The following is a 23,820-nucleotide window of genomic DNA, read 5'->3' as shown; positions in this document are numbered from 1 at the left end:
GCATGATAAAGCACTAGGGGTTTGTAGTACACTATTTCAGTATAGCCCAAAAACAGGCTAGAAAAATCTGTCTGATGTTACAGGTAAAGTATTATAGCAGTGTACTTTTATTACCTAACCCGAAAAAATTGTGTTTGCAAGCTTTCCGAGGACAAATGCTCCTTCATCAAGCAATTTATAAATGAATGAGAAAAGCACAACAATAAAAGATATTACAGACATTTCTATATGGTAGATAAACCAGAGCAATAAATAACTGATAAATACAGATGACTTGACAACAAAGGTAAATACCTAAGGTACCCGGAAAAAAATTGTCAAAATTTAAAGAGGTTGTCTGAGTTATATAAAAACTCGAGCAACCTGTTTGATTCCCTGTTTCTTCAAGTGCTCAGTCCTCCTGCTGCTGACGTCATCTTCCTGCTTGTGGCGGTGATGTTCCATGCACTAGTAACCGCTGCAGCCAATCACTGGCCTCAGCTGTGCACAGGACATTTCTGCTGAGGTCAGTGATTGGCTGCAGCAGTGACCTGTGTGCACAGAATGTGAGGACTGAAGCGCAGCGCATAAAGAGGCAGAGGAGAAAACAGGTGAGTATCCATTCATTTTCAGCAGTTTACATGGGTTGCTCAAGTTTTTATATAACTTGGACAACCCCTTTAATGAAAACGGATGATTTCAATCAAATAAATCATCAGAAGAAATTTAACAACAAATGATCGTTTTAGCCACCCAATGACAGATTTCCGGATGTTTGAGTTTTTGATTTTAGTCTGATAGATGAAAGATCTTTCATTTACAGAAAGATAATTTATGGATGAAAAATATTTCTTGGAAAGGACTTTCCCAGGAAGAAGGTTTGTCCATATCCCAGTTTTATTGAACATGTATTGCCAGTTTGAATAAATAGAATTGCCAATGTGCACTAAAATGTCTACAAAATGGTTGTTCACCACATGATTTGTTAAATTGCTGTTCAGTAATCAATCAACTTCTGTCTAATATGTAGTGTCCCCTTTAAAGAAGTTGTGTCACTTTAGCAAATAGCATTGATCATGTAGAAAAAGTTATTACAAGCCACTTTACTAAGGTATTATTATCCATATTGCTTCCTTTGCTAGCTGGATTAATTTTTCTATCACATTATACACCGTTTGTTTCCACGGTTACGACCACCCTGCAATCCATCAGCAGTGGCTGTGTGTGCACACTGTTGTAGGGTGGTCATAGCCATGGAAACGAGCAGTGTATAATGTGATGGAAAAATTAATCAAGCCAGCAAAGGAAGCGATATGGGTAATCACAATACATTAGTGTCTTGTATTAACCTTCTCTACATGGTAAATGCCACTTGCTGAAGTGAGACAACCCCTTTAAGTCCATCATTCTGTGGTCTGCTCCAGAAAATGTTTATTCTAACGGATGACTATATAGGGTGGTTTTCCGTCTCTTTTATCAAAATATTAGTTCACTGCCTAATAGAGCGGTTAAAATTGAATAACAAAACTTTATTAAAGGTACTAGATAAAATACAGCTGATCCCTCTCTTAGGTTTCAGAGATAGGCAGATAGGACCAAGAGTCAGGGGAACAGTATGTGTTCAACTGAATCCCGGACTCACGTCGCAGAATTGATGGACACTATTTATGGATGAACACAGTAGAAAATCATATAACTGCGGTAGGTCCCCAAATCGTGACAGCAAAGGACCAAGTCTCTTTATATTTTAGTAAAGGTTCTGGTCCAGCTATCCCACATTACAGAAGCTGCCCGGAAGTGTCTATGTTACTAACACCAGGGCAGATTCAGGGGAGCCCCTGCTGCTGCTTGTATGAGGCTACTTAATAGGAACAAGGAGCAGGGCGCTCAACGCGTTTCTGTTAACCCTGTAGCGGGCACTTCTTCAGGAGCAAGGGGTAAGCGGGTACTAGTTCCATAAGTGGTTGCCTAAAATAGGGAACAAGCGGAGAACACTGCACATGAAACGTGCAGCAGCATCGGCGCTGATATGGCCTTGCGCGCCCGCCCGTTCCTACTCTATAAATAGGGATACGCTGGGAAGCCGAGCGAGGGAGCTGGTCTGGGTGACCAATCACAGGCGTGTAAAGGGGTGTGACGTCCCAGGTCCTGCACTGCCGCCCATCTATAAGGAGATACGCTCCTGCTCGTTACACATATTAATGGGGGATCCTCAGGCAGCCTATTAAGGTCAGTAGAAATGGGAAAATGAAAGCAAAAACATGGACATTTAAAGCAAAGGAAGATCTAGAGTTATATTACCACTGAAAACAGTGAAAGCATAAAGTCTAGACATATCGTACTGCCATAAAAGGAGAATAGTCATAGATTAGGGAAAAGATATCTGTCAGTATGGGATATCCGTAACTGTCAGCATATCCTGTCACCAATCAGAATGGGGTCACAGCGTGATTATTATAGTACAACCAAGTGCCATATTGTAATCCCCAAATCCACTATTAAATATATAGTTAGGTATGTACAATGAGAAGATGACCTGTTATAGTCCCATATAGGGCCAGTGGGGGCCTCAGAAGGTATATTAAGAAATAGATAACAAAATAAGTTTTGTTATTCAATTTTAACCGCTCTATTAGGCAGTGAACTAATATCCAGAAAATGTTTACCCATAGGTGTATCCGGCTTCTCTTTTATTATGTATATGTGTAAATGCATCCTGGTTCTGGCTCCTTCATTTTGAATTGTTTCTCCAATTTAATCCCCTCATTGGGGCAATTTTATACTGAGAAGTAAATTTAAGAACTGGGCAAAGTGAATGTGGGAAGAATGATTGCTATTCATTATCTGCAGCACTTCCATGATTACACAGGGAGATGTGGTGCCCGATGGTCAGGCATCTTCCATCCTTATGAAAGATGTAAATCAGCCAAAAAACTATTCTCAACACATTTGCCAGGTTGCGGATGTATCTCTGCCAGTCCTCATTACAGTTAATGGGACAAGGCGGCAACGCTAAAAGCGCTAGTGTGAAACTAGCCTAATAGACCCGTAAGTCAAGGTTCACAATTGCTTTCAAATAGAATTTTTGTGGTTAGCCAATAAAGTTATCACTGCCAGAAAATGTTGTTTTAGCGCAAAATTATTTAACATCACACATATGTACAGTATTACACTATTTGTAGGTTACCGACTGGAAAGCAAGGGTATGTTCACACAAGCAGAATATATACATAATCTGAGTAGAGTTGTGAATATGTCTTTATAAGGCCTCATGGACATGGCCGTACCTTGGTCATCAAATCGCAGATCCGCAAAAACAGATACCGGCCATGTGCGTTCCACAATTTGCGGAATGGAAGATTTGGCCATGATACGGACAAGAATAGGATATGTTCTATTTTTTTGCGGGGCCACAGAACGGACCTATGGTATGCTGTCTGCATCTTTTGCAGCCCCATTGAAGTGAATGGGTCCACATCCGATCCTCAAAATATGCGGCTCAGATGCGGACCCAACAACGTTTGTGTGCATATTTCTGAATATGGTGGTTCAGAAACACAAGAACAAATAATCTGGAGTTCAGATGATGAGTTAACCATTGTGTCCACTTTTTACTTTGTGGGTAGCTGCACACTAGGCAGACTTTTCAATGCAAATGTGCAACAAATTCACAGTAGCATGCATAAAAGGCACACACACATGCTGTGTACAGGGTGTATGCAAAAATCTGCACCACAAGTCAATTTCCATGTGAAAATTTCATGCAGAATATATAGAAAAACTGTTAAAATCTCATCCACATGTATTATAATAGATTTTGCTTTTCCTTGTGCAAATACGCACAGGAAAATCTGCAACAATTCTTATCAATAACCTGGAAGCATATATAAGGAACAAGAACACAACCCATTCATAGTTGTCTCACCGGCTTAACATGGAAATATGGCTATGGTGCATCATTTTTTGAGGCGCACGTTTTACCTACAGAGAAATGTATGAGGGAACGCCTTAAAAACAATTCACACCCAAAGCATGCTGCGATTTGAAAAAAATAAAAAATACTAGTAATGTGTCTGAAAGTAATGGAGCGCCGCTGCCTTCTCAAACAGCTAATCGACGGGGGTCCCGGTTGTCGGACCCCCGCCGATCAGATGCTGATGATCTATCCAGAGGATAGATCATCAGTTTGAACAAAGTGCAGAACCCCTTTAAGGCTAGGTTTCAACATTCAGGTTTTTGAAGCCAAAGCCAGGAGTGGATTCAAAAAGAGGAGAAAACTCAGCCTCCATGTACGATCCATTCCTGGATTTAGCTTCAAAAACTGCATTAAAAAAAAAACTAAAACCTAGTCAAAAGATCACAGCTAAAAAACACTTTAATGTTCATGTCTAGTCACTTCAGTGTAGCTGTGTTTTCTGTGGAATATGAATGATTACTCTTAAAAGAACACACCCAGAAGATTTTATTCATCACATATAAACAAATGGGAATATTCTTTTTTATTTTTAAAAACGAGTTGATGGTTATTATTATTATTCATTTGAAATCACCATTAATTCCATAGCGCTGTACATCAAAAAGGGGTTACACAAATATAAAAATCCAATAAAGAAGAAACTATTAACAGACTGGTACGGAGCAGGAGAGAATCCTGCCTGCAAGAGGTTACAATCTACAAATGGTTTTCTGGATATAATTTTTATAGTCTCTCCACTTCCTGTCCTGACTCTTTTACTTCCTCCTGCGTATGGACTTTTTGCAACGTTAACAGCCTCACATAATTCCTTCAGTCACACCATCACTGTGACCAGAGAAACCCCTGTAGTGACTCAGAACAGGACACTGTACACTAATCAGTGCTCTTCTGCATCTTTATCAAGGCCTATCAAGAGAACATTAGAGCTGTCATACTATTATTCCAATTCTATACCAACTATTATCATAAGGATTACCCATCTTTTCTTCACAGCAGCAGTAAACTGAAAGTGTATTACATATCTATATAGGAGGTCTTATCATTTGTTTTGTAAGGACAACATTTTTTACATTTTCAATAGTGTATATTGCCGAAATGAAAAAGAAAAGCAGCATAGAAATTTAAAAGTTTAAAAACGTTCTAATGGAATTGTCCCCTTCAGGACCTCCAATAAACATTAGATTTTTTTTAGGAACTTTTAGCAAAATGAGAATACTTCCATGTAATTTTCTTATGTTTGAACTAATAAGTTCAGTAAGAATTTTAACCAATGACGTCTGTCAACATTTAGAAAAATGCTGAATAATGTATTCTAAGAGGATGGGGCATAAGCATAGTGAATATTCATGAGCAGCCAAGAAATGAAATCGATTAATCAATAGAGATGAAAGCAGATTAATCATCTAAATTATTTAAAGAATATATGGTATGAATAATAAAACTGTAAAATAAAGCCTGCATGAGGATACAAAGCTAAGGTATACAAATCACATAAAAATGATTCTTCAATAAAAAACATCAAATCTTATACTTCAATAGAAAACATGGAATATAATTTTTCAATTAAACATAAAAATAAAAATTGGGGATCACAGATGTGATGGTGCGCAACTCCGTCCTGCCCAGAGACCCGGAAGGTGTAATCTGAGGCAGACGAAGGAGCACACCATCACCTGCGTACCACCAATATGTCCCTAAGGATCCTAGCTGAACATATAACATAAAATGCCACCCTAAAATGATAACAAAAACCCCCAACTGTGAAGATGGACCATAAGATTGATATTAGTAAGCTAGAGATTCGTTCCTGAATCAGTATAATTAACATTAATGATTAGATGGATAATTTGAGCACATGATTGTTTGTTAGGGATATTCAAATTCATGTGCACAGTCTCAACAGTGTCTAATATATCAATTCAGATATAGCTGTAGGATGTTTATAGTTCCTTTCGCATATTGGAATATACCGGGTAGCCAAAAACTTATCCTTATAAAGTTCTCTGTTACAAAGTAAATCGTTACCGAATCGTTTCACCAGATTTCGCTCTTCTTTGCGTGATATCACTCTCCGGGAATCGTCTCCTGACACTCCACGCTATTGCCTTTATTCCAATATGTGAAAGGAACTATAAACATCCTACAGCTATATCTGAATTGATATATTAGACACCGCTGAGACTGTGCACATGAATTTGACCATCCATACCAACAATCATGTGCTCAAATTATCCATCTAATCATTAATGCTAATTATACTGATTCAGGAAGGAATCTCTAGCTTACTAATATCAATCTTATGGTCCATCTTCACAGTTGGGGGTTTTTGTCATCATTTTAGGGTGGGATTTTATGTTATATGTTCAGCTAGGATCCTTAGGGACATATTGGTGGTACGCAGGTGATGGTGTGCTCCTTCGTCTGCCTCAGATTACACCTTCCGGGTCTCTGGGCCGGACGGAGCGGGATCACATCCGGGAACCCCAATTTTTATTTTCATGTTTCATTATAGAATTATATTCCATGTTTTCTATTGAAGGATAAGATTTTATGTTTTATTTTTTTATTGAAGAATCATTTTTTATGTGATTTGTATATATACGGTATGTGGATGAAATAAAATTTTCCTTCATTTTTTGACATTTTCCTTGGTACATTCTTGGATGAAAGAGTGCCTGCTTATCTCTATATATTATTCTTTACCAGTTACAGACTGGTGGGCAGTCTGCGTACAGTGCATCTAAATTTATAGGCCAAGACGGGTGAGCTGCTATACATTTATAAAAACCTAAGGTATGTCAAATGCTCTGCATGTCAGGATCCCGTAAAAGTTCTACTAACCTGCACGTATAATTCTTTAAGTTCATTCTTAAATGTCTCTGGATCAGTTGTGATTGTGACTGGACCAATTTCTGGAACAGAAATGTTATTGTTACTGAATCTGGATTAATTCACATTTATAAAGCAGGTTAATGCTTGCAGTATGTCAGAAGAACTAGCACACATAGTAACAGGTCTGCAATCTTCAAGCAAAATGAATTACCTCCCTTCCCTTAATTACTTTGGTTGTCCTCTTCTGCACCCACCTGGGGTCAGCTTTGCCTTTCTAGTACACACATGTCCAATCCTGTGCACAGTACTCCAGGTGTGGTCTGTATAGAGGCACAACTACTGTATGTTCATCTATGCCTCTTTAAATGTTCTTAGCCTTGGCAGCAAATTTAATGTTCACTAATAACCATTAGTCTCCATCAGTGTCAGTTTTACTTATGTTTTTCTATTCAATATATAATTGTAAAATATCTTTGGGGGAACTTATCATCCCCCTATACCAGTTTTCTGGCGTAAAATAGTTTTAAACCCTGGGTTTAAAACATCTAGGTGCAAGTGGTGTTTCTACCCCACCCTCTCCACTTTAGGGCTTATGCACATGACCGTAAGTATTTTTCGGTCCACAAAAAACGAATCCACAAAAAATACGGATGACGTCCGTGTGCATTCCGTATTTTGCAGAATGGAACAGCTGGCCCCTAATAGAACAATATTATCCTTGTTCGTGATGCGGACAATAATAGGACAAGTTCTATTTTTTTTCGGCATGGAAATACGGACATACGGAAACAGAATGCACATGGAGTACCTTCAGTTTTTTTGTGGACCCATTAAAATGAGTGGTTTCGAATATGGTTCGCAAATAAAAAAAATGGAACAGACACAGAAGGATACGTTTGTGTGCATGAGGCCTTACAAAAACTGGGTGTGGAGTCGGAGTGCATACAGGGCCATCGACCACAGCTCTTTTAACATAACTTGCGCCAATTTCCTGTTGTAAAAAAATCTAAATTTAGGCGCATGAACTGCTGAAACAGTTTTTATGGCCAAATTTATCATTTATGAATGATAAAGAAAGTAATTGATGTCTATGATAAGAACTTATTACCAGACTTTAGTATGTTTTTTTTATTTTTAACTGCTATTTTCAGGAAAAATTGATTCGTTACCACGAAGTACAAGGAAATTCGCCTCCATGACGATTAGAATTTTTCCTGAAATTTGTATCGAAGTCCACTTCATTAACTTCAATTTGCACAACACTAATAATTACCACCAAAATATTCTAGTCAAGTACTACCAGGCTAAAAAAAATAATCACGGGCACATCAGTTTTTTTTCACGGACACATGAAAAAAGGTGTCTATTTTTACAAACTGTTCAGAAATTTCTGGACAGTTGACAACTCTGCTTCCAGAGCTTAGTATCATTTCCAATATATTGAATTTCTATTCTGCAAGCGCCGCTCTACAAGGACACTGCTAAACATACAATATTAAAGAGCCCAAAACTGAGCTTTCCACACAAATGAGTATTCACGGATGTTCTAATACCAACATTAGTACTGCATCTATAGAATCATCCGTATAGCAAAATATTTTTATCAACCGTGGTCGGCAGGACAAATTAAGGGCCCCCTTACATATGACATGATCTGCTGAATTAATTCATTCCCAATCATTTCCCACTGCAAATAAGACGAATGCTTGTTGGCTGATCGGATCATTTATCCAAACACAGAACACTGGTTGGTGACACATCTGCCCGGGTATGTCGTGGACTTGCTGTTGACAATATGCCAATATAGCAACAATTGTCCGTCCCCCATGCAGTTTGAATCGCACATCTAAATGGTCCTTTAAGTGAACGCCAATTAGAGTTCATTCCAGGGTAATATTTGCCCATCTAAAAGGACCATTTTATGTACCATTTTTACTAAAGACACAAGATCACATTAACCTACTGTAGGTATACCAAGGATATAATTTCCTTTGCCTAAGGCCTCTTGCACACAACCGTATGGCTTTTTCAGTATTTTGCGGTCCATTTTTAACGGATCAATTTTTCCGGGTTTTTGTTTCAGTAGTGTTCCGTTCTGTTTTTCCATTTGTGATCTTTTTTTTGTGGATCGCAAATGGAAATGGAAGCATACAATAATGTTTAAACAGTAAGTACAAAAAAAAATTGGGCTGCGCATAACATTTTCAATAGATGGTTCCGCAAAAAGGGAACGGATACGGAAGACATATGGATGCATTCCGTATGCATTTTGTTTTTTTTTGCGGAACCATTGACTTGAATGGAGCCACGGAACGTGATTTGTGGGCAATAATAGGACATGTTCTATCCTTGAACGGAAATAAGGAAATGGAATGCATGCAGAGTACCTTCTGTTGTTTTTGTGGACCCATTGAAGTAAATGGTTCCGCAAACAGAACACAAAAAAAACGGAAGGGAAAAAAAAAAGGCCTAACCTTTAACAAGACCATGCAATTAAAGAGGTTGTCTACTTTGGAGCTGAAGCATGACACTGCTCCTATTAAAATAAAAGTATCAGACATGCTGATCCTGAATCAGAATTTTTGTGACCCAAACAACCTAAAGACAAAAGTCTATAATCTACATTCATTCCTGGTACAATCTATTTGACATGGGGCTTTAAAGGCCATGTTCACACCTGTCAGATATGTTACAGATTTTGGCATGGAATCCATGCTATATTCCACATCAAATCTGATAGTAATCTATATCCCATACATGTGAATGGGATTTTCACAACCCTGCTCACTTCACTGAAAATGTCATCACAAATAACAATTGCGAGAGCATGTTACTTTTTCTGACTGATTCCACATGTAAGAGGCTGGTGAATAAGCCAAATATTGATTAGCCCCATTGATTTCTAGCAATTGCCATACATGTTCCAGATGGGAATAGCCCTTTAGGATGACAACTGTTATACAGTCATCTAATGGTAGTAAAGAAGTTAGTGCAGAAATCCACCAGTTTTGGATTACCGTTGACTGTCAAGTCTCAATTGTGGCAACTTGTGGGTCACAAACCGACCACATTCACTACCATTATGTGCAATGTAGTGGTGTAACATTGCAGTCTTATATTGTGCAAATACAAGCTGTTGTATCATTCTCTTCAAGAAGAGTATTTCTTGACATGAAATATACAGCTGTGTATAATATGTTTTATTGTAAAGATGGGTAAAATCTATGGTACTGTATTTCTAAAGTGTCATGAGTGGTAGCATGTACTATGTGATGATTACACCTATGTTACGGTTGTTGTGTCCTCTTGATGTCATTTAGTTTTACCTTGCCAAATCCAATCACAGTTATATTGTATACATTATTTGCCCGGTTGTTATATTCCAATTCAAGCCAAAATAAATGAATATAGAATCCCCTACAGTTCTTAGGAAGCAAACAGAACTTTCCCAAATTGCTTCCAATATGCCGGCATTTTGTTACTTTAATTAAGAAATGTCTTATTCCTAGGCTCCACAAATTGTAAACCAGTTTGTAAAGTCACACAGGATTTGTAGTCACACAAAATAGTTGTACAACTAAGGACAAAAAAAACATGTTCTCCATTCCTGAATGTGAACTGCAGGCTCCAGATCGAGTGGAAAGCATTGGTAAAGAATGCAAATAGCAAATGTATACATGAAATGTCTGCCGTAGGGTTACACTACAAAGTAAGGCCTATTGCACACGACCGTATGGCTTTTTCAGTGTTTTGCGGTCCGTTTTTCACGGATCCGTTGTTCCGTTTTTTGTTTCCGTTGTGTTTCCGTTTCTGTTCCGTTTTTCCGTTCCGTTTTTCCGTATGGCATATACAGTATATAGTAATTACATAGATAAAATTGGGCTGGGCAGACCATTTTCAATAGATGGTTCATCAAAAAACGGAACGGAAGACATACGGATGCATTTCCGTATGTGTTCCGTTTTTTTGCGGACCCATTGACTTGAATGGAGCCACGGAACGTGATTTGCGGGCAATAATAGGACATGTTCTATGTTTAAACGGAACGGAAAAACGGAAATACGGAAACGGAATGCATACGGAGTACATTCAGTTTTTTTTCCGGAACCATTGAAATGAATGGTTCCGTATACGGACCGTATACGGAACGCAAAAAATGGCCAGTAAACGGGGGGAAAAAACGGTCGTGTGCAGGAGGCCTAAACAAGAAATAAAGTTACTCTCCCTGTTTGACAGTTTGCATCAGGTGCGTAACTAGACAAAGCTGGGCACCACACCAAATTTTTTAATGAGCCCCTTTGCCCCACCAGAGCAACTTTCCTGCCACCCCCCTTCTCCTACACCCCATATCCCCCTCTGCGGCTAGTCAAGACCACCCACGCTCACCATTACCTGCACAAGCGACCACTACAAAACAGAATCCAAATTTCTAAATAGGTTCCACACAGCACCCCAAAACTCAGCAGCACTTTCCCAAATGTCCTTTTAACTTAAAATATGTCTCATCTACAAAACACAAGTCAGTCGCACGCTTGCTTGATTGTTGGTGCTTCCAGTCCTAAGGGCCCAGGGGGACACAGGCCGCTGACAGCGCTGCACTGCTCAGTAAACAGCCGCATGTTGTGTGCTGAGCTCTGTAATAGGTAAAGAACGTCATAGCGCTGGTTAGCCTCATGATGTCCTTTACAGCACAACTAACAGTGCACAATACTACATTTGCAACAATATTTTGTCACAATGGTGTCTAAAAAGTTGAGAACTTTGCAACTTTTTAAAGTCAGAAATCATGTGCATGTAGATGATAAATTTCCCCCTTAGGCCTCTATCACACAACCTTTTTTTTTTTTTCGTTTACGGGCCATTTTTTGCGTTCCGTATACCGTCCATATACGTAACTATTAATTTCAATGGTTCCGCCCAAAAAAACAGAATGTACTCCATATGCATTCCATTTCCTTATTTCCATATTTCCGTTTTTCCGTTCCATTGAAAGATAGAACATTACTTATTATTGCACGCAAATCACGTTCCGTGGCTCCATTCAAGTCAATGGGTCCGCAAAAAAACAGATCACATACATAAATGCATCCGTATCCGTTCCATTTTTGCGGAACCTATTGAAAATTTTATGCCCAGCCCAATTTTTTCTATGTAATTACTGTATACTGTATATGCCATATGGAAAAATGGAACGGAAAAACGGAACAGAAATGGAAACAAAACGGAAACAAAAAAAGGGAACAACGGATCGGTGAAAAACGGACCGCAAAACACTGAAAAAAAACATACAGTCGTGTGAAAGAGGCCTTAGTCTTGCCACAGGACATACGGCTGCTATGGTGGAAGTTACACCCCTGGTTTGCACCACTTTCTGCACAATTCTGACCCAGTCTTGAAGAAATTCTGCAGAGAAGAGAGTGATCAGCAGCATTTTTGTCTGGAAACTGATTGAAGAGACAGGGCTCGGCCAAAGGCTCGGGCTTAGAGATCATTTTCCCCTAAGGTAGACAGGACACAGCAGGGACACTCCTGCTGCAATCGCTTGACTATGGATGACCTCCTCCTGAGACACATAGTGAAGATTTTTTCATAACCTAATATTTATTAAATTTTTTTTAGAAAGCAGTCTGATCTAGGTTTTTTGTTTGTTTTAGAAAGCAGTCTGATACAGTCTTTTTCTTTATTATTTTTTTAAAAAGCAGTCTGATCTAGGGTTTTATGCCTTCTCTGCACTCTATATTTCCTAGTTATGTTGCTGATGATATTCAAGTTTTTTTCTCATAGTGCGGTACACCCACAGAGAACTAGCCAGCGTTGCTGTGCATGCGCAGTACATGTAGTGAGACTGATGCTCACACTGCGTACTGTGGTGTGTAGGCCCAGGCAGAGAGTAGAGAAGAGACAGTTTTATTAATATTTTGGGATACATATCATTTGATCACTCTATATTACACTTTTTGTGAGGCAAAGTAACCAAAAAATGGCTGTTCTGGCACAGTTTTAATTTTTTGTTCATCTAAGATGTTAGATCATGTGCTATTTTTATAGAACAGGTTGTTATGGACGAGACTTTATGAAATATGTCTACTGTTTGTTGGTTTCTGTTTTACATAATAAAGCCTTTTTTTTTTTATTTTTTTTTTTAGTGTCTCCATATTCTGAGAGCCATAGTTTTTTTTTTTTTTTTGGGCGATTGTCTTATGTAGGGGCTCATTTGTGTGGGATGAGGGGACGGTTTGATTGGTACTATTTTGGGGTGCATTTGACTTTTTAATCACTTGGTATTACACTTTTTGTGATGTAAGGTGACAGTTTTTTTTTTGCTCTTTTTTACAGTGTTCATCTGAGGGGTTAGGTCATGTGATAATTTTATAGAGCAGGTTGTTATGGATGTGGCATTACCTAATATGTATATATTTTTATTTATTTAAGTTTTACACAATAAAAACATTTTTGAAACAAAAAAAATTATCTTTTAGTCTCTAAATTCTGAGAACCATTGTTTTTTTTAATTTTTTGTAAGATTGTCTTAGGTAGGGTCTCATTTTTTGTGGGATGTGATGATGGTTTGATTGGTACTATTTTGGGGGGCATACACATTTTTGATTGCTTGGTGTTGCACTTTTTGTGATGTAAAGGGACTAAAAATACCTTGTTACTGAGGCAAAGATGATTCTGTCGTCTAGGCCCCATCTTTACAGAGGTTCTTCTCCATCTCCAGTGATGTTGGAGAGAGGTCATCAATGTATGCTTCCAACTCTGTGGGAATAGTTTGAGGAAGTCCCTTTTCTGTTCCAGCATAACTGTGCTGCTGTGCACAAAACAAGGCCCATAAGAGCATGATTTGGTGAATTTGTTGTGGAAGAATTTGAATGGTCACACAAAGCCCTGACCTCATGCCCAACACTTTTGAAATGAACTGTAACAAAGACAAAAAGTAAGCCCTCTCATCTAACATCAGTGTCTTACCTCAGAAATGGAGGATTATTAGACAAAAATATCCACAGAGTCAAAAGTCCACTCACTCCAAAGTCTTGCAGTAAGCCTTACCAGAACAGTGGAAGCTGTTTTAGCTAATGGGGGCTAACTCCAAATTAATGCCTACGGATTTAGAATGAAATGTCAATGTCATAAAAGCTCCTGTAGATGTACTGTAATGTGTAGTGTCTCACTACATTTTGTCCATATAGTGTATTTTGAAGAGGTTCAGACTCCACCACTCATGTTTCACAGCACGCAAGCCTATTTACACTTTAGCCACAGAATACTGCCAAACAAAGTCCCCCTAAAATGTTTGATTTGTGGTGTTTTAGGAAAAGGTAAGGGATTAAATCTAAGCATGGGATAGCAAAACATTGGGTGCAACTTCAGCATGCCCTGTTGGTTCAGTTTGGAATATAGTTAAAGCTGATCTACTGCAATGTTCCTGTTCTCTTGTTTGTATGTGACCATATGATGGCCCAAATTCTCAATAAAATCTGTTATGTCAAACTATAAGATATACAAAAAAAATCTGTTAAAAAATCAGAATACAGAGACATGGCCAAAAGGTCATCCCTTGACACAAACATCTGGGTAAAGAAAGCTACTGTCTTGCCATAAGCTCAAACATGATATTTAGGTCATTCTCTACAGAGGGTGCATAATTAATGAGCCTTAGGCCTCTTTCATACAAGTGAGTGTAGTGAATGGATAGTATCCTGACAATCCTGACCCATTCATTCACTCATTTTTCATTGCATTTCTGTGCCCAGGAAAAATCACAGCATGTTCTATATTGTGCATTTTTGGATGCAGCCCGTGCTGCATAGAAGTGAATGGGGCTCGCGTGAAAAATGGAAGAAATCCGTATATACAATGCATTTTTCACTGATGGTTGCTAGGAGATACAGATTGCATTGCTTGTGTGAAAGACGCCTTAATAAGGGGGAGCCTGAAAGCTTGCTTTAACCCCTTTCTGATATCAGTCATGCATGTATGGCAGATGTCGGGTCTTTCAAGATGGCGCCCAAAGTGGGCACCATAGCAAACGGGTGACTGCTGTTTCACACAGCAGACACCCATGGCTAATGCCATTTAACCCCTTAGATGCCATGGTCGAATGTGACCACGGCATCTGAGAGGCCTAAAACGTGGAAGTGCATTCTTCCCGGGTGGCACCGCCTCTCCTGGGCGGAGATCAGAGAAGGCGTTCTATGAAAGTAACAAACCAGAGCCTGTACTAGGCTTCAAGGCTCATTAATTGTATATTAATATTCAGGCCAGCAGGTGGCAGCACTTAACTGTAATGTAGCGATTTCTGTATGGGAAAATGGAGAACATTCCATTACATAAAAATAAACAATAAAAAAATTAACATGGGCATCGCTTCATGTGAAAACACTCGTACTATTAGAACATAAAATAAACTTTTCTCATACTGTGAATGGAGTAACAAAAAAAAATAGCCGATGCACTAAAAAGTGGTTGAAAAGTCAAAAACACCCCAGAATGGTATCAATAAAAACTACAGATCCTCCTGCAAAAAATGAGCACTTACACAACTCCATAGACATAACTATAAAAAAGTTATGATAATTAGAATATGGCGATAATACAAAAAATCTATAATTTTTTTTCCCAGACTGAGGAAGATTGTGTTTCTTCTATTTTCTAATAATTGTGCCAACAGTTGTTGCCTTCTCACCAAGCTGCTTGCCTATTTTCCTATAGCCCATCCCAGCCTTAAGGAGGTCTACAATTTTATCCCTGGTGTCCTTAGACAGCTCCTTGTTCTTGGCCATGGTGGAGAGGTTGGAGCGTGATTGACCGACTGTGTGGACAGGTGTCTTTTTATACAGGTAACAACAGGTGCAATTAATACAGGTAATGAGTGCAGAGTAGGAGGGCTTCTTAAAGAAAACCTAACAGGTCTGAGAGCCAGAATTCTTGCTGATTGGTGGGCGATCAAATAATTATTTCATGCAATAAAATAAAATTAACTATTTAAAAATGTACTATTGGCAAAGTCCTCAGCTTTTGACATCGGCCTGAGGAATTAGCTAGTATTGTCAGTTGCGTATAATTTTGGTGCATTTTTTTCAGTGAATTGTGTATGTATATTTTTTCATCTGCACAATGTATCATTTTGTGTAAGATGTTCTTGTGGTGCATGCGGTTCACCCCGGCATCCTCCATTGTACGCATTTTTTGCTGGGGATTGCCGTTGTCTACGGACCGCATGCAGGGGAATTGCCAACCCGGTTATAGACACGCTACAGTGTCTGGGTTTGGAGCATTTCCACCTGTTTAGGCCACTTTTTTCAGTGAGTTTTTTGTCTTTATGTGTATGGAATGTGCCGCTTCATTTTGTTGGTAACGTTCTTTTGCACCTGGCAGCTTCTGTGTCACATGGTCTGTTGTGGGTGCGGCTTCTGTATCACATGGTCTGTTGTGGGTGCGGCTTCTGTGTCACATGGTCTGTTGTGGGTGCAGCTCACAGCTTTATCCTACCTCTCAGTGCATTTGTGATACCACTATGGAGGCATGTGAGAGCCTGGCTGTGAGTTAATTGCACTGTTCAGACCCTGTTCACACACCACGGGCGTTTTAGTGGTAGGACCCCATGCGTGCTGAGACACCGTGACGTGGTGCATGAGGGGCTCCGATATGTTCCTGACTGGAAGATATTGGTAAAGTTCTCAGCTTTTAACATCAGTCTGAGGAATTAGCTAGTATTGTCAGTTGCGTATCATTTTGGTGCATTTTTTGCAGTGATTTTTGTATGTACAGTATATTTTTTCATCTGCACAATGTATCATTTTGTGTAAGATGTCCTTGTGGTGCATGCAGTCCGCCCCGTCATCCTCCATTGTACGCATTTTTTGCTGGGGATTGCCGTTATCTGCGGACCGCATGCGGAGGAATTGCTCCCCCGGTTATAGACACGCTACAGTGTATGGGTTTGGAGCATTTCCACCCGTTTAGTCCACTTTTTTCAGTGAGTCAAATGCAACTTATAGCTGCATACACACAGGATCCCACAGGATGATTGCCGTAAAGGATACTTACTTTTCTCTCCGATTTTCCAGAACTCTCCTAATCTCTCTGCAATCACCCACAAGTACTGCTCCCATCTCTTATTAAAATGAGCTCTCCACATTTGTATATACAGTATATAGCAGCTATAGACCTACATACATTACTGTGCAATGCAGGCAGCCAGAATGTTCTTATTCTACTCTATGGCTGTATGAAGAACAGCAGGGAATTTAGAGCTATGTATCTATAATGGAGATCCAACCTCTATATAAGATATTTTATGATATAAAAATTCAGCGTAAACTAATTATTGGGGCACTCTAATAGCTACAATGATGCCATAATTACCTATCCCCTGGTATCTGATCGATGGGGGCTGAACCGCTATACCAAGCACAGCCACTGTGCCATTTACGGTGCTGTGCTTCGTGAGCTGCAAAAATCCGCTGTGCTACTTCAAGCACCGATGCTTTCAAGCAGCTGGGGGGGGGGGAAGGTCGCATCCCCATCAATTAGATAGTGACGAACGCAGAATATACAGAATATAGAACATGCTGCGTTTTTCACGCAACGCAGAACTGATGCGTGAAAAATTGCTCATGTAATGAATGGGTCAGGATTCAGTGTGGGTGCTATGCATTCATGTCACGCATCGCAGCTGCGCGGAAAACTCGCTCATGTGAAAAAGGCCTTAAAGGGCCAGCAAGCACAACTTTATCTTCTCCAGCCAAAGGCCAGTGACCTGAGGTTAGATAGGGCACCTTCATCCTGTGGGAAGTTTCCTGAGCAATAGGTTCTACTGATCTAGTCTTGTTTCATTCTCCTGTGTACCAACTACTACCTGTGTCTGGATTTGACCCTTTGTTGCCTGACTTACCTGATCTCCTGAGCTGCCTCGAACTGACCTTGAATTGCACAAACTGTGCCTGTCCTGACCTCAGCTTGTCCCTGACTACAATTTTGCCTGTCCCCTCAGTGTTTCAAACCAGTGCTTATTTGAACCCCATGGGTCAGTGGTCTACGGGACAGAGACTACTTATAAGGGCATTATCTAAGTGGTCCCCCTGGCCTTTCACCCCATAATCCTTGCTCAAGGGTTAAAGGGTAAAGACCGGGGGAGGGGGGCACTTAGATAACTCCCTTAGGAGTAGTGCTGACTCATGGCTCCTGAGTATAGTACATGGGGTGCAGGGACCAGATTACAGCCTCAGCCTGACTTCTGATCCTATGCTCCCTGCCATTTCTCATTGATGTACTGTAGGAGACTAGACACTTTGTACTTATAGAAAAAGAAGGTTTTGGAGTCTTGCTGTTACAAAGTGAACAGCTGCTCAATACACAGAAGATCATAGATCACAGCATCCGAGGTTGGAGGACAACAAATGGAACCAGATGACACAAAGATAGAAGTGAGGAATCAGACACTCATTAAAGGAACAGACAAAATAACAGAGGTAGATGTCACATTCCTCACCCCACGGAGACTGAATTTAAAAAGGACCTTTATAAACTAAGTATCAGGGTATGTAGGGCATACAGCGGGGACCTAATAGCGCTAATAATTTTTACTGGGCGCCGCTCCGTTCGCCCGCTGTGCCCCCCTGCAGTTTTCCCGCCTGGTATGCTAATGAATAGCATCGGTACAGGGAGGAGACTGCCCTGTTGATTAATGGGCATCTCCTTCTCCCTGGCTGTGGCGCTGTCCAATCACAGCGCCCTGTACCGATGCGAAAAAATTAGCATACAAGGTGGGAGAAGTTAACGGGGGCCACAGCGGGCAAATGGAGCGGCACCCACAAAAAAAAAGTAAGCGCTATTAGATCCCCGCTGTATGCCCTACATACCCTGATACTTAGTTTATAAAGTCTGGACCCAAGAAAGGTCCTCTTTAGGGCTTGTTCACACGACCGTAAGGCTATTTCAGTGTTTTGCTGACTGTTTTTTCACGGATCCGTTGTTCGGTTTTTTGTTCCCGTTGTGTTTCTGTTTCCGTTCCGTTTTTTCCGTATGGCATATACAGTATACAGTAATTACATAGAAAAAAGTTGGGCTGGGCATAACATTTTCAATAGATGGTTATGCAAAAACAGAACGGATACGGAAGACATACGGATGCATTTCCGTTTGTGTTCCGCTTTTTTGCGGACCCATTGACTTGAATGGAGCCACGGAATGTGATTTGTGGGCAATAATAGGACATGTTCTATCTGTCAACGGAACGGAAATACGGAAACGGAATGCATACGGAGTACATTCCATTTTTTTTGCGGAACCATTAAAATGAATGGTTCCGTATACGGACCGTATACGAACCGCAAGAAACGGCCCGCAAAACGGGGAAAAAAAACGGTAGTGTGAAAGAGGCCTGACTAACATAATCTGGGGCAGAGAATGTTCTTTTGTGACACCACATACAATTCTATAAACTCTATGGGGATCATTTATTAAGACCGGCGTTTTAGACACCAGTCTTAATAGCCCCTTGTGCTGGTGGTGGATCCAACAAAGTTATGTAGAGGCGCCAGCCTTGGCATAAATTTGGCGTATTCACCACTGGTCTAAATGTAACAGCTTCCTTGCTGGCTTAAATTTAGACCATTTTCTACGCCTAAAACAGACGTAGAAAATTTTGAATTAGATGGATCTCCTAGGCCCATCCCCTGCCCACGCCACACCACCTTTTTTAGTGAGCAGGAAAAAGTCACAGACTGCAGCGCAAATAGAGTTTGCATCACAGTCTGTGCCAGATATATGTCAGAAAACTGTAAATGACCCCTTATATTCAAAATTCTATATTCAATTAGCAACAGAGAATACCGTTTTTAAACAGCATTCTTTAGTGAAGATTAACATTGGTGACGCATATTTGCATTTTGTGTCAAAGAAATTCATTTTTCTTACACAAAATATCAATCTGTGAACTACGAAATATCATTGACACAATATACGATTTTGAGGCACAGAAAGATAATTTGAGACACAGAATGGTATGTTCCAGACACAAAATGGCATTTTGTTACACCAATTTTTTCACAAAAAAACACAACCGTCCTTTTGTACTACTGTATATTGTGCCAACTGGGCCACAGATATGTATATTTCACATTATTACTTTTATCAGTGTATATATCTGTCTGTGGATGAAAGAATATCCGGTTTTGTTTTTTCAGTAATTTCAACACTAAAACTGAGCTATAATAAGAAGCTATATTTATGGTCTTCAAAGTACATGACCACACAGAAGATCATCTCTTTATCTACTTGAGTTATCAGAGAATGTGCTTGTCTACGTTAAGGCCATGAAATACACATTTCTCTCTGCCACAATCTAGCTCTGGACATACCATAGCTGCCTGGAGCACACATGGCTATGAGTTGACCCCCTCTTGAGTTGAACAATCAGGAATGTGGAAACTTTAAATGTAACCTTCAGGGTAGAAAAGAGCCCATCTGATGCAGCTGTATGTTGTTTTCAGACAGATATTGTGGAACTTATTTCATTGTGGGAATGTGAACACAGGCACAATTCTTAACATTTTCTAGCCTTGATAATGTCACTATTCTGCCAAAAGTCTGGGATTTATTATAATTTTAGCTCCCTGTTTATATTTCTTCTGAGTGAACATGTAAATATTCTGGTATCTTAGCTATTACTTCCTTTATGATGGCTACAAGAAAGCTAAAAAAAAAGGGGTCAAAGCTCTTAAGTTAATAAACAGACATTTTAGAGATTTTTCTGTAAGGATAATAACTTTATCCACTAAGGTTCAGGCAAAAATATTTCACAATGTTTTTATGACATTTGCACTTAGAATACTATTAGAACAAGCGTTACAATAAGTGCCACATAATAGTTGGGTTCTGGAAACTTTTCTCCTGTGATGATTACTCAGCCACATGTTCATTAAAGCAGCATGGCTTTTCAATATGCAGTATAATTCCATAAACCCAGCAGTTGTGGAACCGAGACATGATGGAAACCAGGCACTTGTGTAGTAGAAGTGGAATAGTTTATAGGGTATGGGCACCTTTGTGACCTGTCAGAAGATAGCATCAGTGATGGTTGGTACCTCTTGAGAGAACAGACATGTGATCTTCATCCATCTGGAAGTCTTTTTTTTTTTTGTGATTTGCCAAAGATTTGAGAAGTATGTTTTCTAAATTTTTGCAGCTACCACGGTTGGAGCAAGCAATGGGGGGTTTACTAGTAAATATGTATCCATGTTCAGTTTTGTACTGCAGAGATTTGCGCATTTAACATACTGTATCTGTGTAGACACATACCTCACATCACAGAAACAGAGCTCCATTACAATATATTCAGGGGTGTAACTAGAAAAGGCTGAACCCCATAACAAATTTTGAAAGGACCGCCCCCCACCCCCACCTGAGCAATCTTTAAATAGATTGCATACAGCCCCCCAAAACTCAGCAGCATTTTCCCAAATGGTGTTTCAGGCCAGTAGTCCCTACACGCTGCCACTGTTTCCTACTTACCCTCCTGTCCTTCTCCTAGCCCTCCACTCCTTTTAAATAAAAGAAGCACTTTATTTGCCTTTATAGTGCAGAATAGCCCATTATTAACCACCTCAGCCCCCAGTGCTTAAACACCCTGAAAGACCAGGCCACTTTTTACACTTCTGACCTACACTACTTTCACCGTTTATTGCTCGGTCATGCAACTTACCACCCAAATGAATTTTACCTCCTTTTCTTCTCACTAATAGAGCTTTCATTTGGTGGTATTTCATTGCTGCTGACATTTTTACTTTTTTTGTTATTAATCGAAATTTAACGATTTTTTTTGCAAAAAAAATGACATTTTTCACTTTCAGTTGTAAAATTTTGCAAAAAAAACGAGATCCATATAGAAATTTTGCTCTAAATTTATAGTTCTACATGTCTTTGATAAAAAAAAAATGTTTGGGTAAAAAAAAAATGGTTTGGGTAAAAGTTATAGCGTTTACAAACTATGGTACAAAAATGTGAATTTCCGCTTTTTGAAGCAGCTCTGACTTTCTGAGCACCTGTCATGTTTCCTGAGGATCTACAATGGCCAGACAGTACAAACACCCCACAAATGACCCCATTTCGGAAAGTACACACCCTAAGGTATTCGCTGATGGGCATAGTGAGTTCATAGAACTTTTTATTTTTTGTCACAAGTTAGCGGAAAATGATGATTTTTTTTTTTTTTTTTTTTTTTTCTTACAAAGTCTCATATTCCACTAACTTGTGACAAAAAATAAAAACTTCTATGAACTCACTATGCCCATAACGAAATACCTTGGGGTCTCTTCTTTCCAAAATGGGGTCACTTGTGGGGTAGTTATACTGCCCTGGCATTCTAGGGGCCCAAATGTGTGGTAAGGAGTTTGAAATCAAATTCTGAAAAAAATGACCTGTCAAATCCGAAAGGTGCTCTTTGGAATATGGGCCCCTTTGCCCACCTAGGCTGCAAAAAGTGTCACACATCTGGTATCTCCGTACTCAGGAGAAGGTGGGGAATGTGTTTTGGGGTGTCATTTTATATATACCCATGCTGGGTGAGAGAAATATCTTGGCAAAAGACAACTTTTCCCATTTTTTTATACAAAGTTGGCATTTGACCAAGATATTTATCTCACCCAGCATGGGTATATATAAAATGACACCCCAAAACACATTCCCCACCTTCTCCTGAGTACGGAGATACCAGATGTGTGACACTTTTTTGCAGCCTAGGTGGGCAAAGGGGCCCATATTCCAAAGAGCACCTTTCGGATTTGACAGGTCATTTTTTTCAGAATTTGATTTCAAACTCCTTACCACACATTTGGGCCCCTAGAATGACAGGGCAGTATAACTACCCCACAAGTGACCCCATTTTGGAAAGAAGACACCCCAAGGTATTCCGTGAGGGGCATGGCGAGTTCCTAGAATTTTTTATTTTTTGTCACAAGTTAGTGGAAAATTATGATTTTTTTTTTTTTTTTTTTTTTCATACAAAGTCTCATATTCCACTAACTTGTGACAAAAAATAAAAACTTCCATGAACTCACTATGCCCATCAGCGAATACCTTGGGGTCTCTTCTTTCCAAAATGGGGTCACTTGTGGGGTAGTTATACTGCCCTGGCATTCTAGGGGCCCAAATGTGTGGTAAGGAGTTTGAAATCAAATTCAGTAAAAAATGACCTATGAAATCCAAAAGGTGCTCTTTGGAATGTGGGCCCCTTTGCCCACCTAGGCTGCAAAAAAGTGTCACACATCTGGTATCCCCGTACTCAGGAGAAGTTGAGGAATGTGTTTTGGGGTGTCTTTTTACATATACCCATGCTGGGTGAGATAAATATCTTGGTCAAATGCCAACTTTGTATAAAAAAATGGGAAAAGTTGTCTTTTGCCAAGATATTTCTCTCACCCAGCATGGGTATATGTAAAATGACACCCCAAAACACATTCCCCACCTTCTCCTGAGTACGGAGATACCAGATGTGTGACACTTTTTTGCAGCCTAGGTGGGCAAAGGGGCCCATATTCCAAAGAGCACCTTTCGGATTTGACAGGTCATTTTTTTCAGAATTTGATTTCAAACTCCTTACCACACATTTGGGCCCCTAGAATGCCAGGGCAGTATAACTACCCCACAAGTGACCCCATTTTGGAAAGAAGACACCCCAAGGTATTCGCTGATGGGCATAGTGAGTTCATGGAAATTTTATTTTTTGTCACAAGTTAGTGGAATATGAGACTTTGTATAAAAAAAAAATAAAAAAAAAAAAATCATCATTTTCCACTAACTTGTGACAAAAAATAAAAAATTCTAGGAACTTGCCATGCCCCTCACGGAATACCTTGGGGTGTCTTCTTTCCAAAATGGGGTCACTTGTGGGGTAGTTATACTGCCCTGGCATTCTAGGGGCCCAAATGTGTGGTAAGGAGTTTGAAATCAAATTCTGAAAAAAATGACCTGTCAAATCCGAAAGGTGCTCTTTGGAATATGGGCCCCTTTGCCCACCTAGGCTGCAAAAA

General features: G+C 39.7%; 1 protein-coding gene across 2 annotated transcripts in view; it reads right to left on the bottom strand.

Annotated features, from left to right (window-relative positions):
* The window catches only part of HMCN1 (hemicentin 1), a 723,834-nt gene that overhangs the window by 675,184 nt on the left and 24,830 nt on the right, over positions 1–23,820 (bottom strand). For both annotated transcript variants that reach the window (XR_005774384.1, XM_040408842.1), the window contains exon 2: positions 6,797–6,867. Coding sequence is in view for 1 of the 2 variants with exons in the window: in XM_040408842.1 (XP_040264776.1) it covers positions 6,797–6,867 (71 nt within the window). In the remaining variant the exon portion in view is untranslated. The remainder of the gene's footprint in view (positions 1–6,796; positions 6,868–23,820) is intronic.

The sequence above is a fragment of the Bufo bufo genome, chromosome 9 (assembly GCF_905171765.1).
Source record: "Bufo bufo chromosome 9, aBufBuf1.1, whole genome shotgun sequence".
NCBI classification, from domain to species: Eukaryota; Metazoa; Chordata; class Amphibia; order Anura; family Bufonidae; genus Bufo; species Bufo bufo.
The sequence above is the reverse complement of the archived record's forward strand: the minus strand, read 5'-3'. Positions and strand labels throughout refer to the sequence as shown.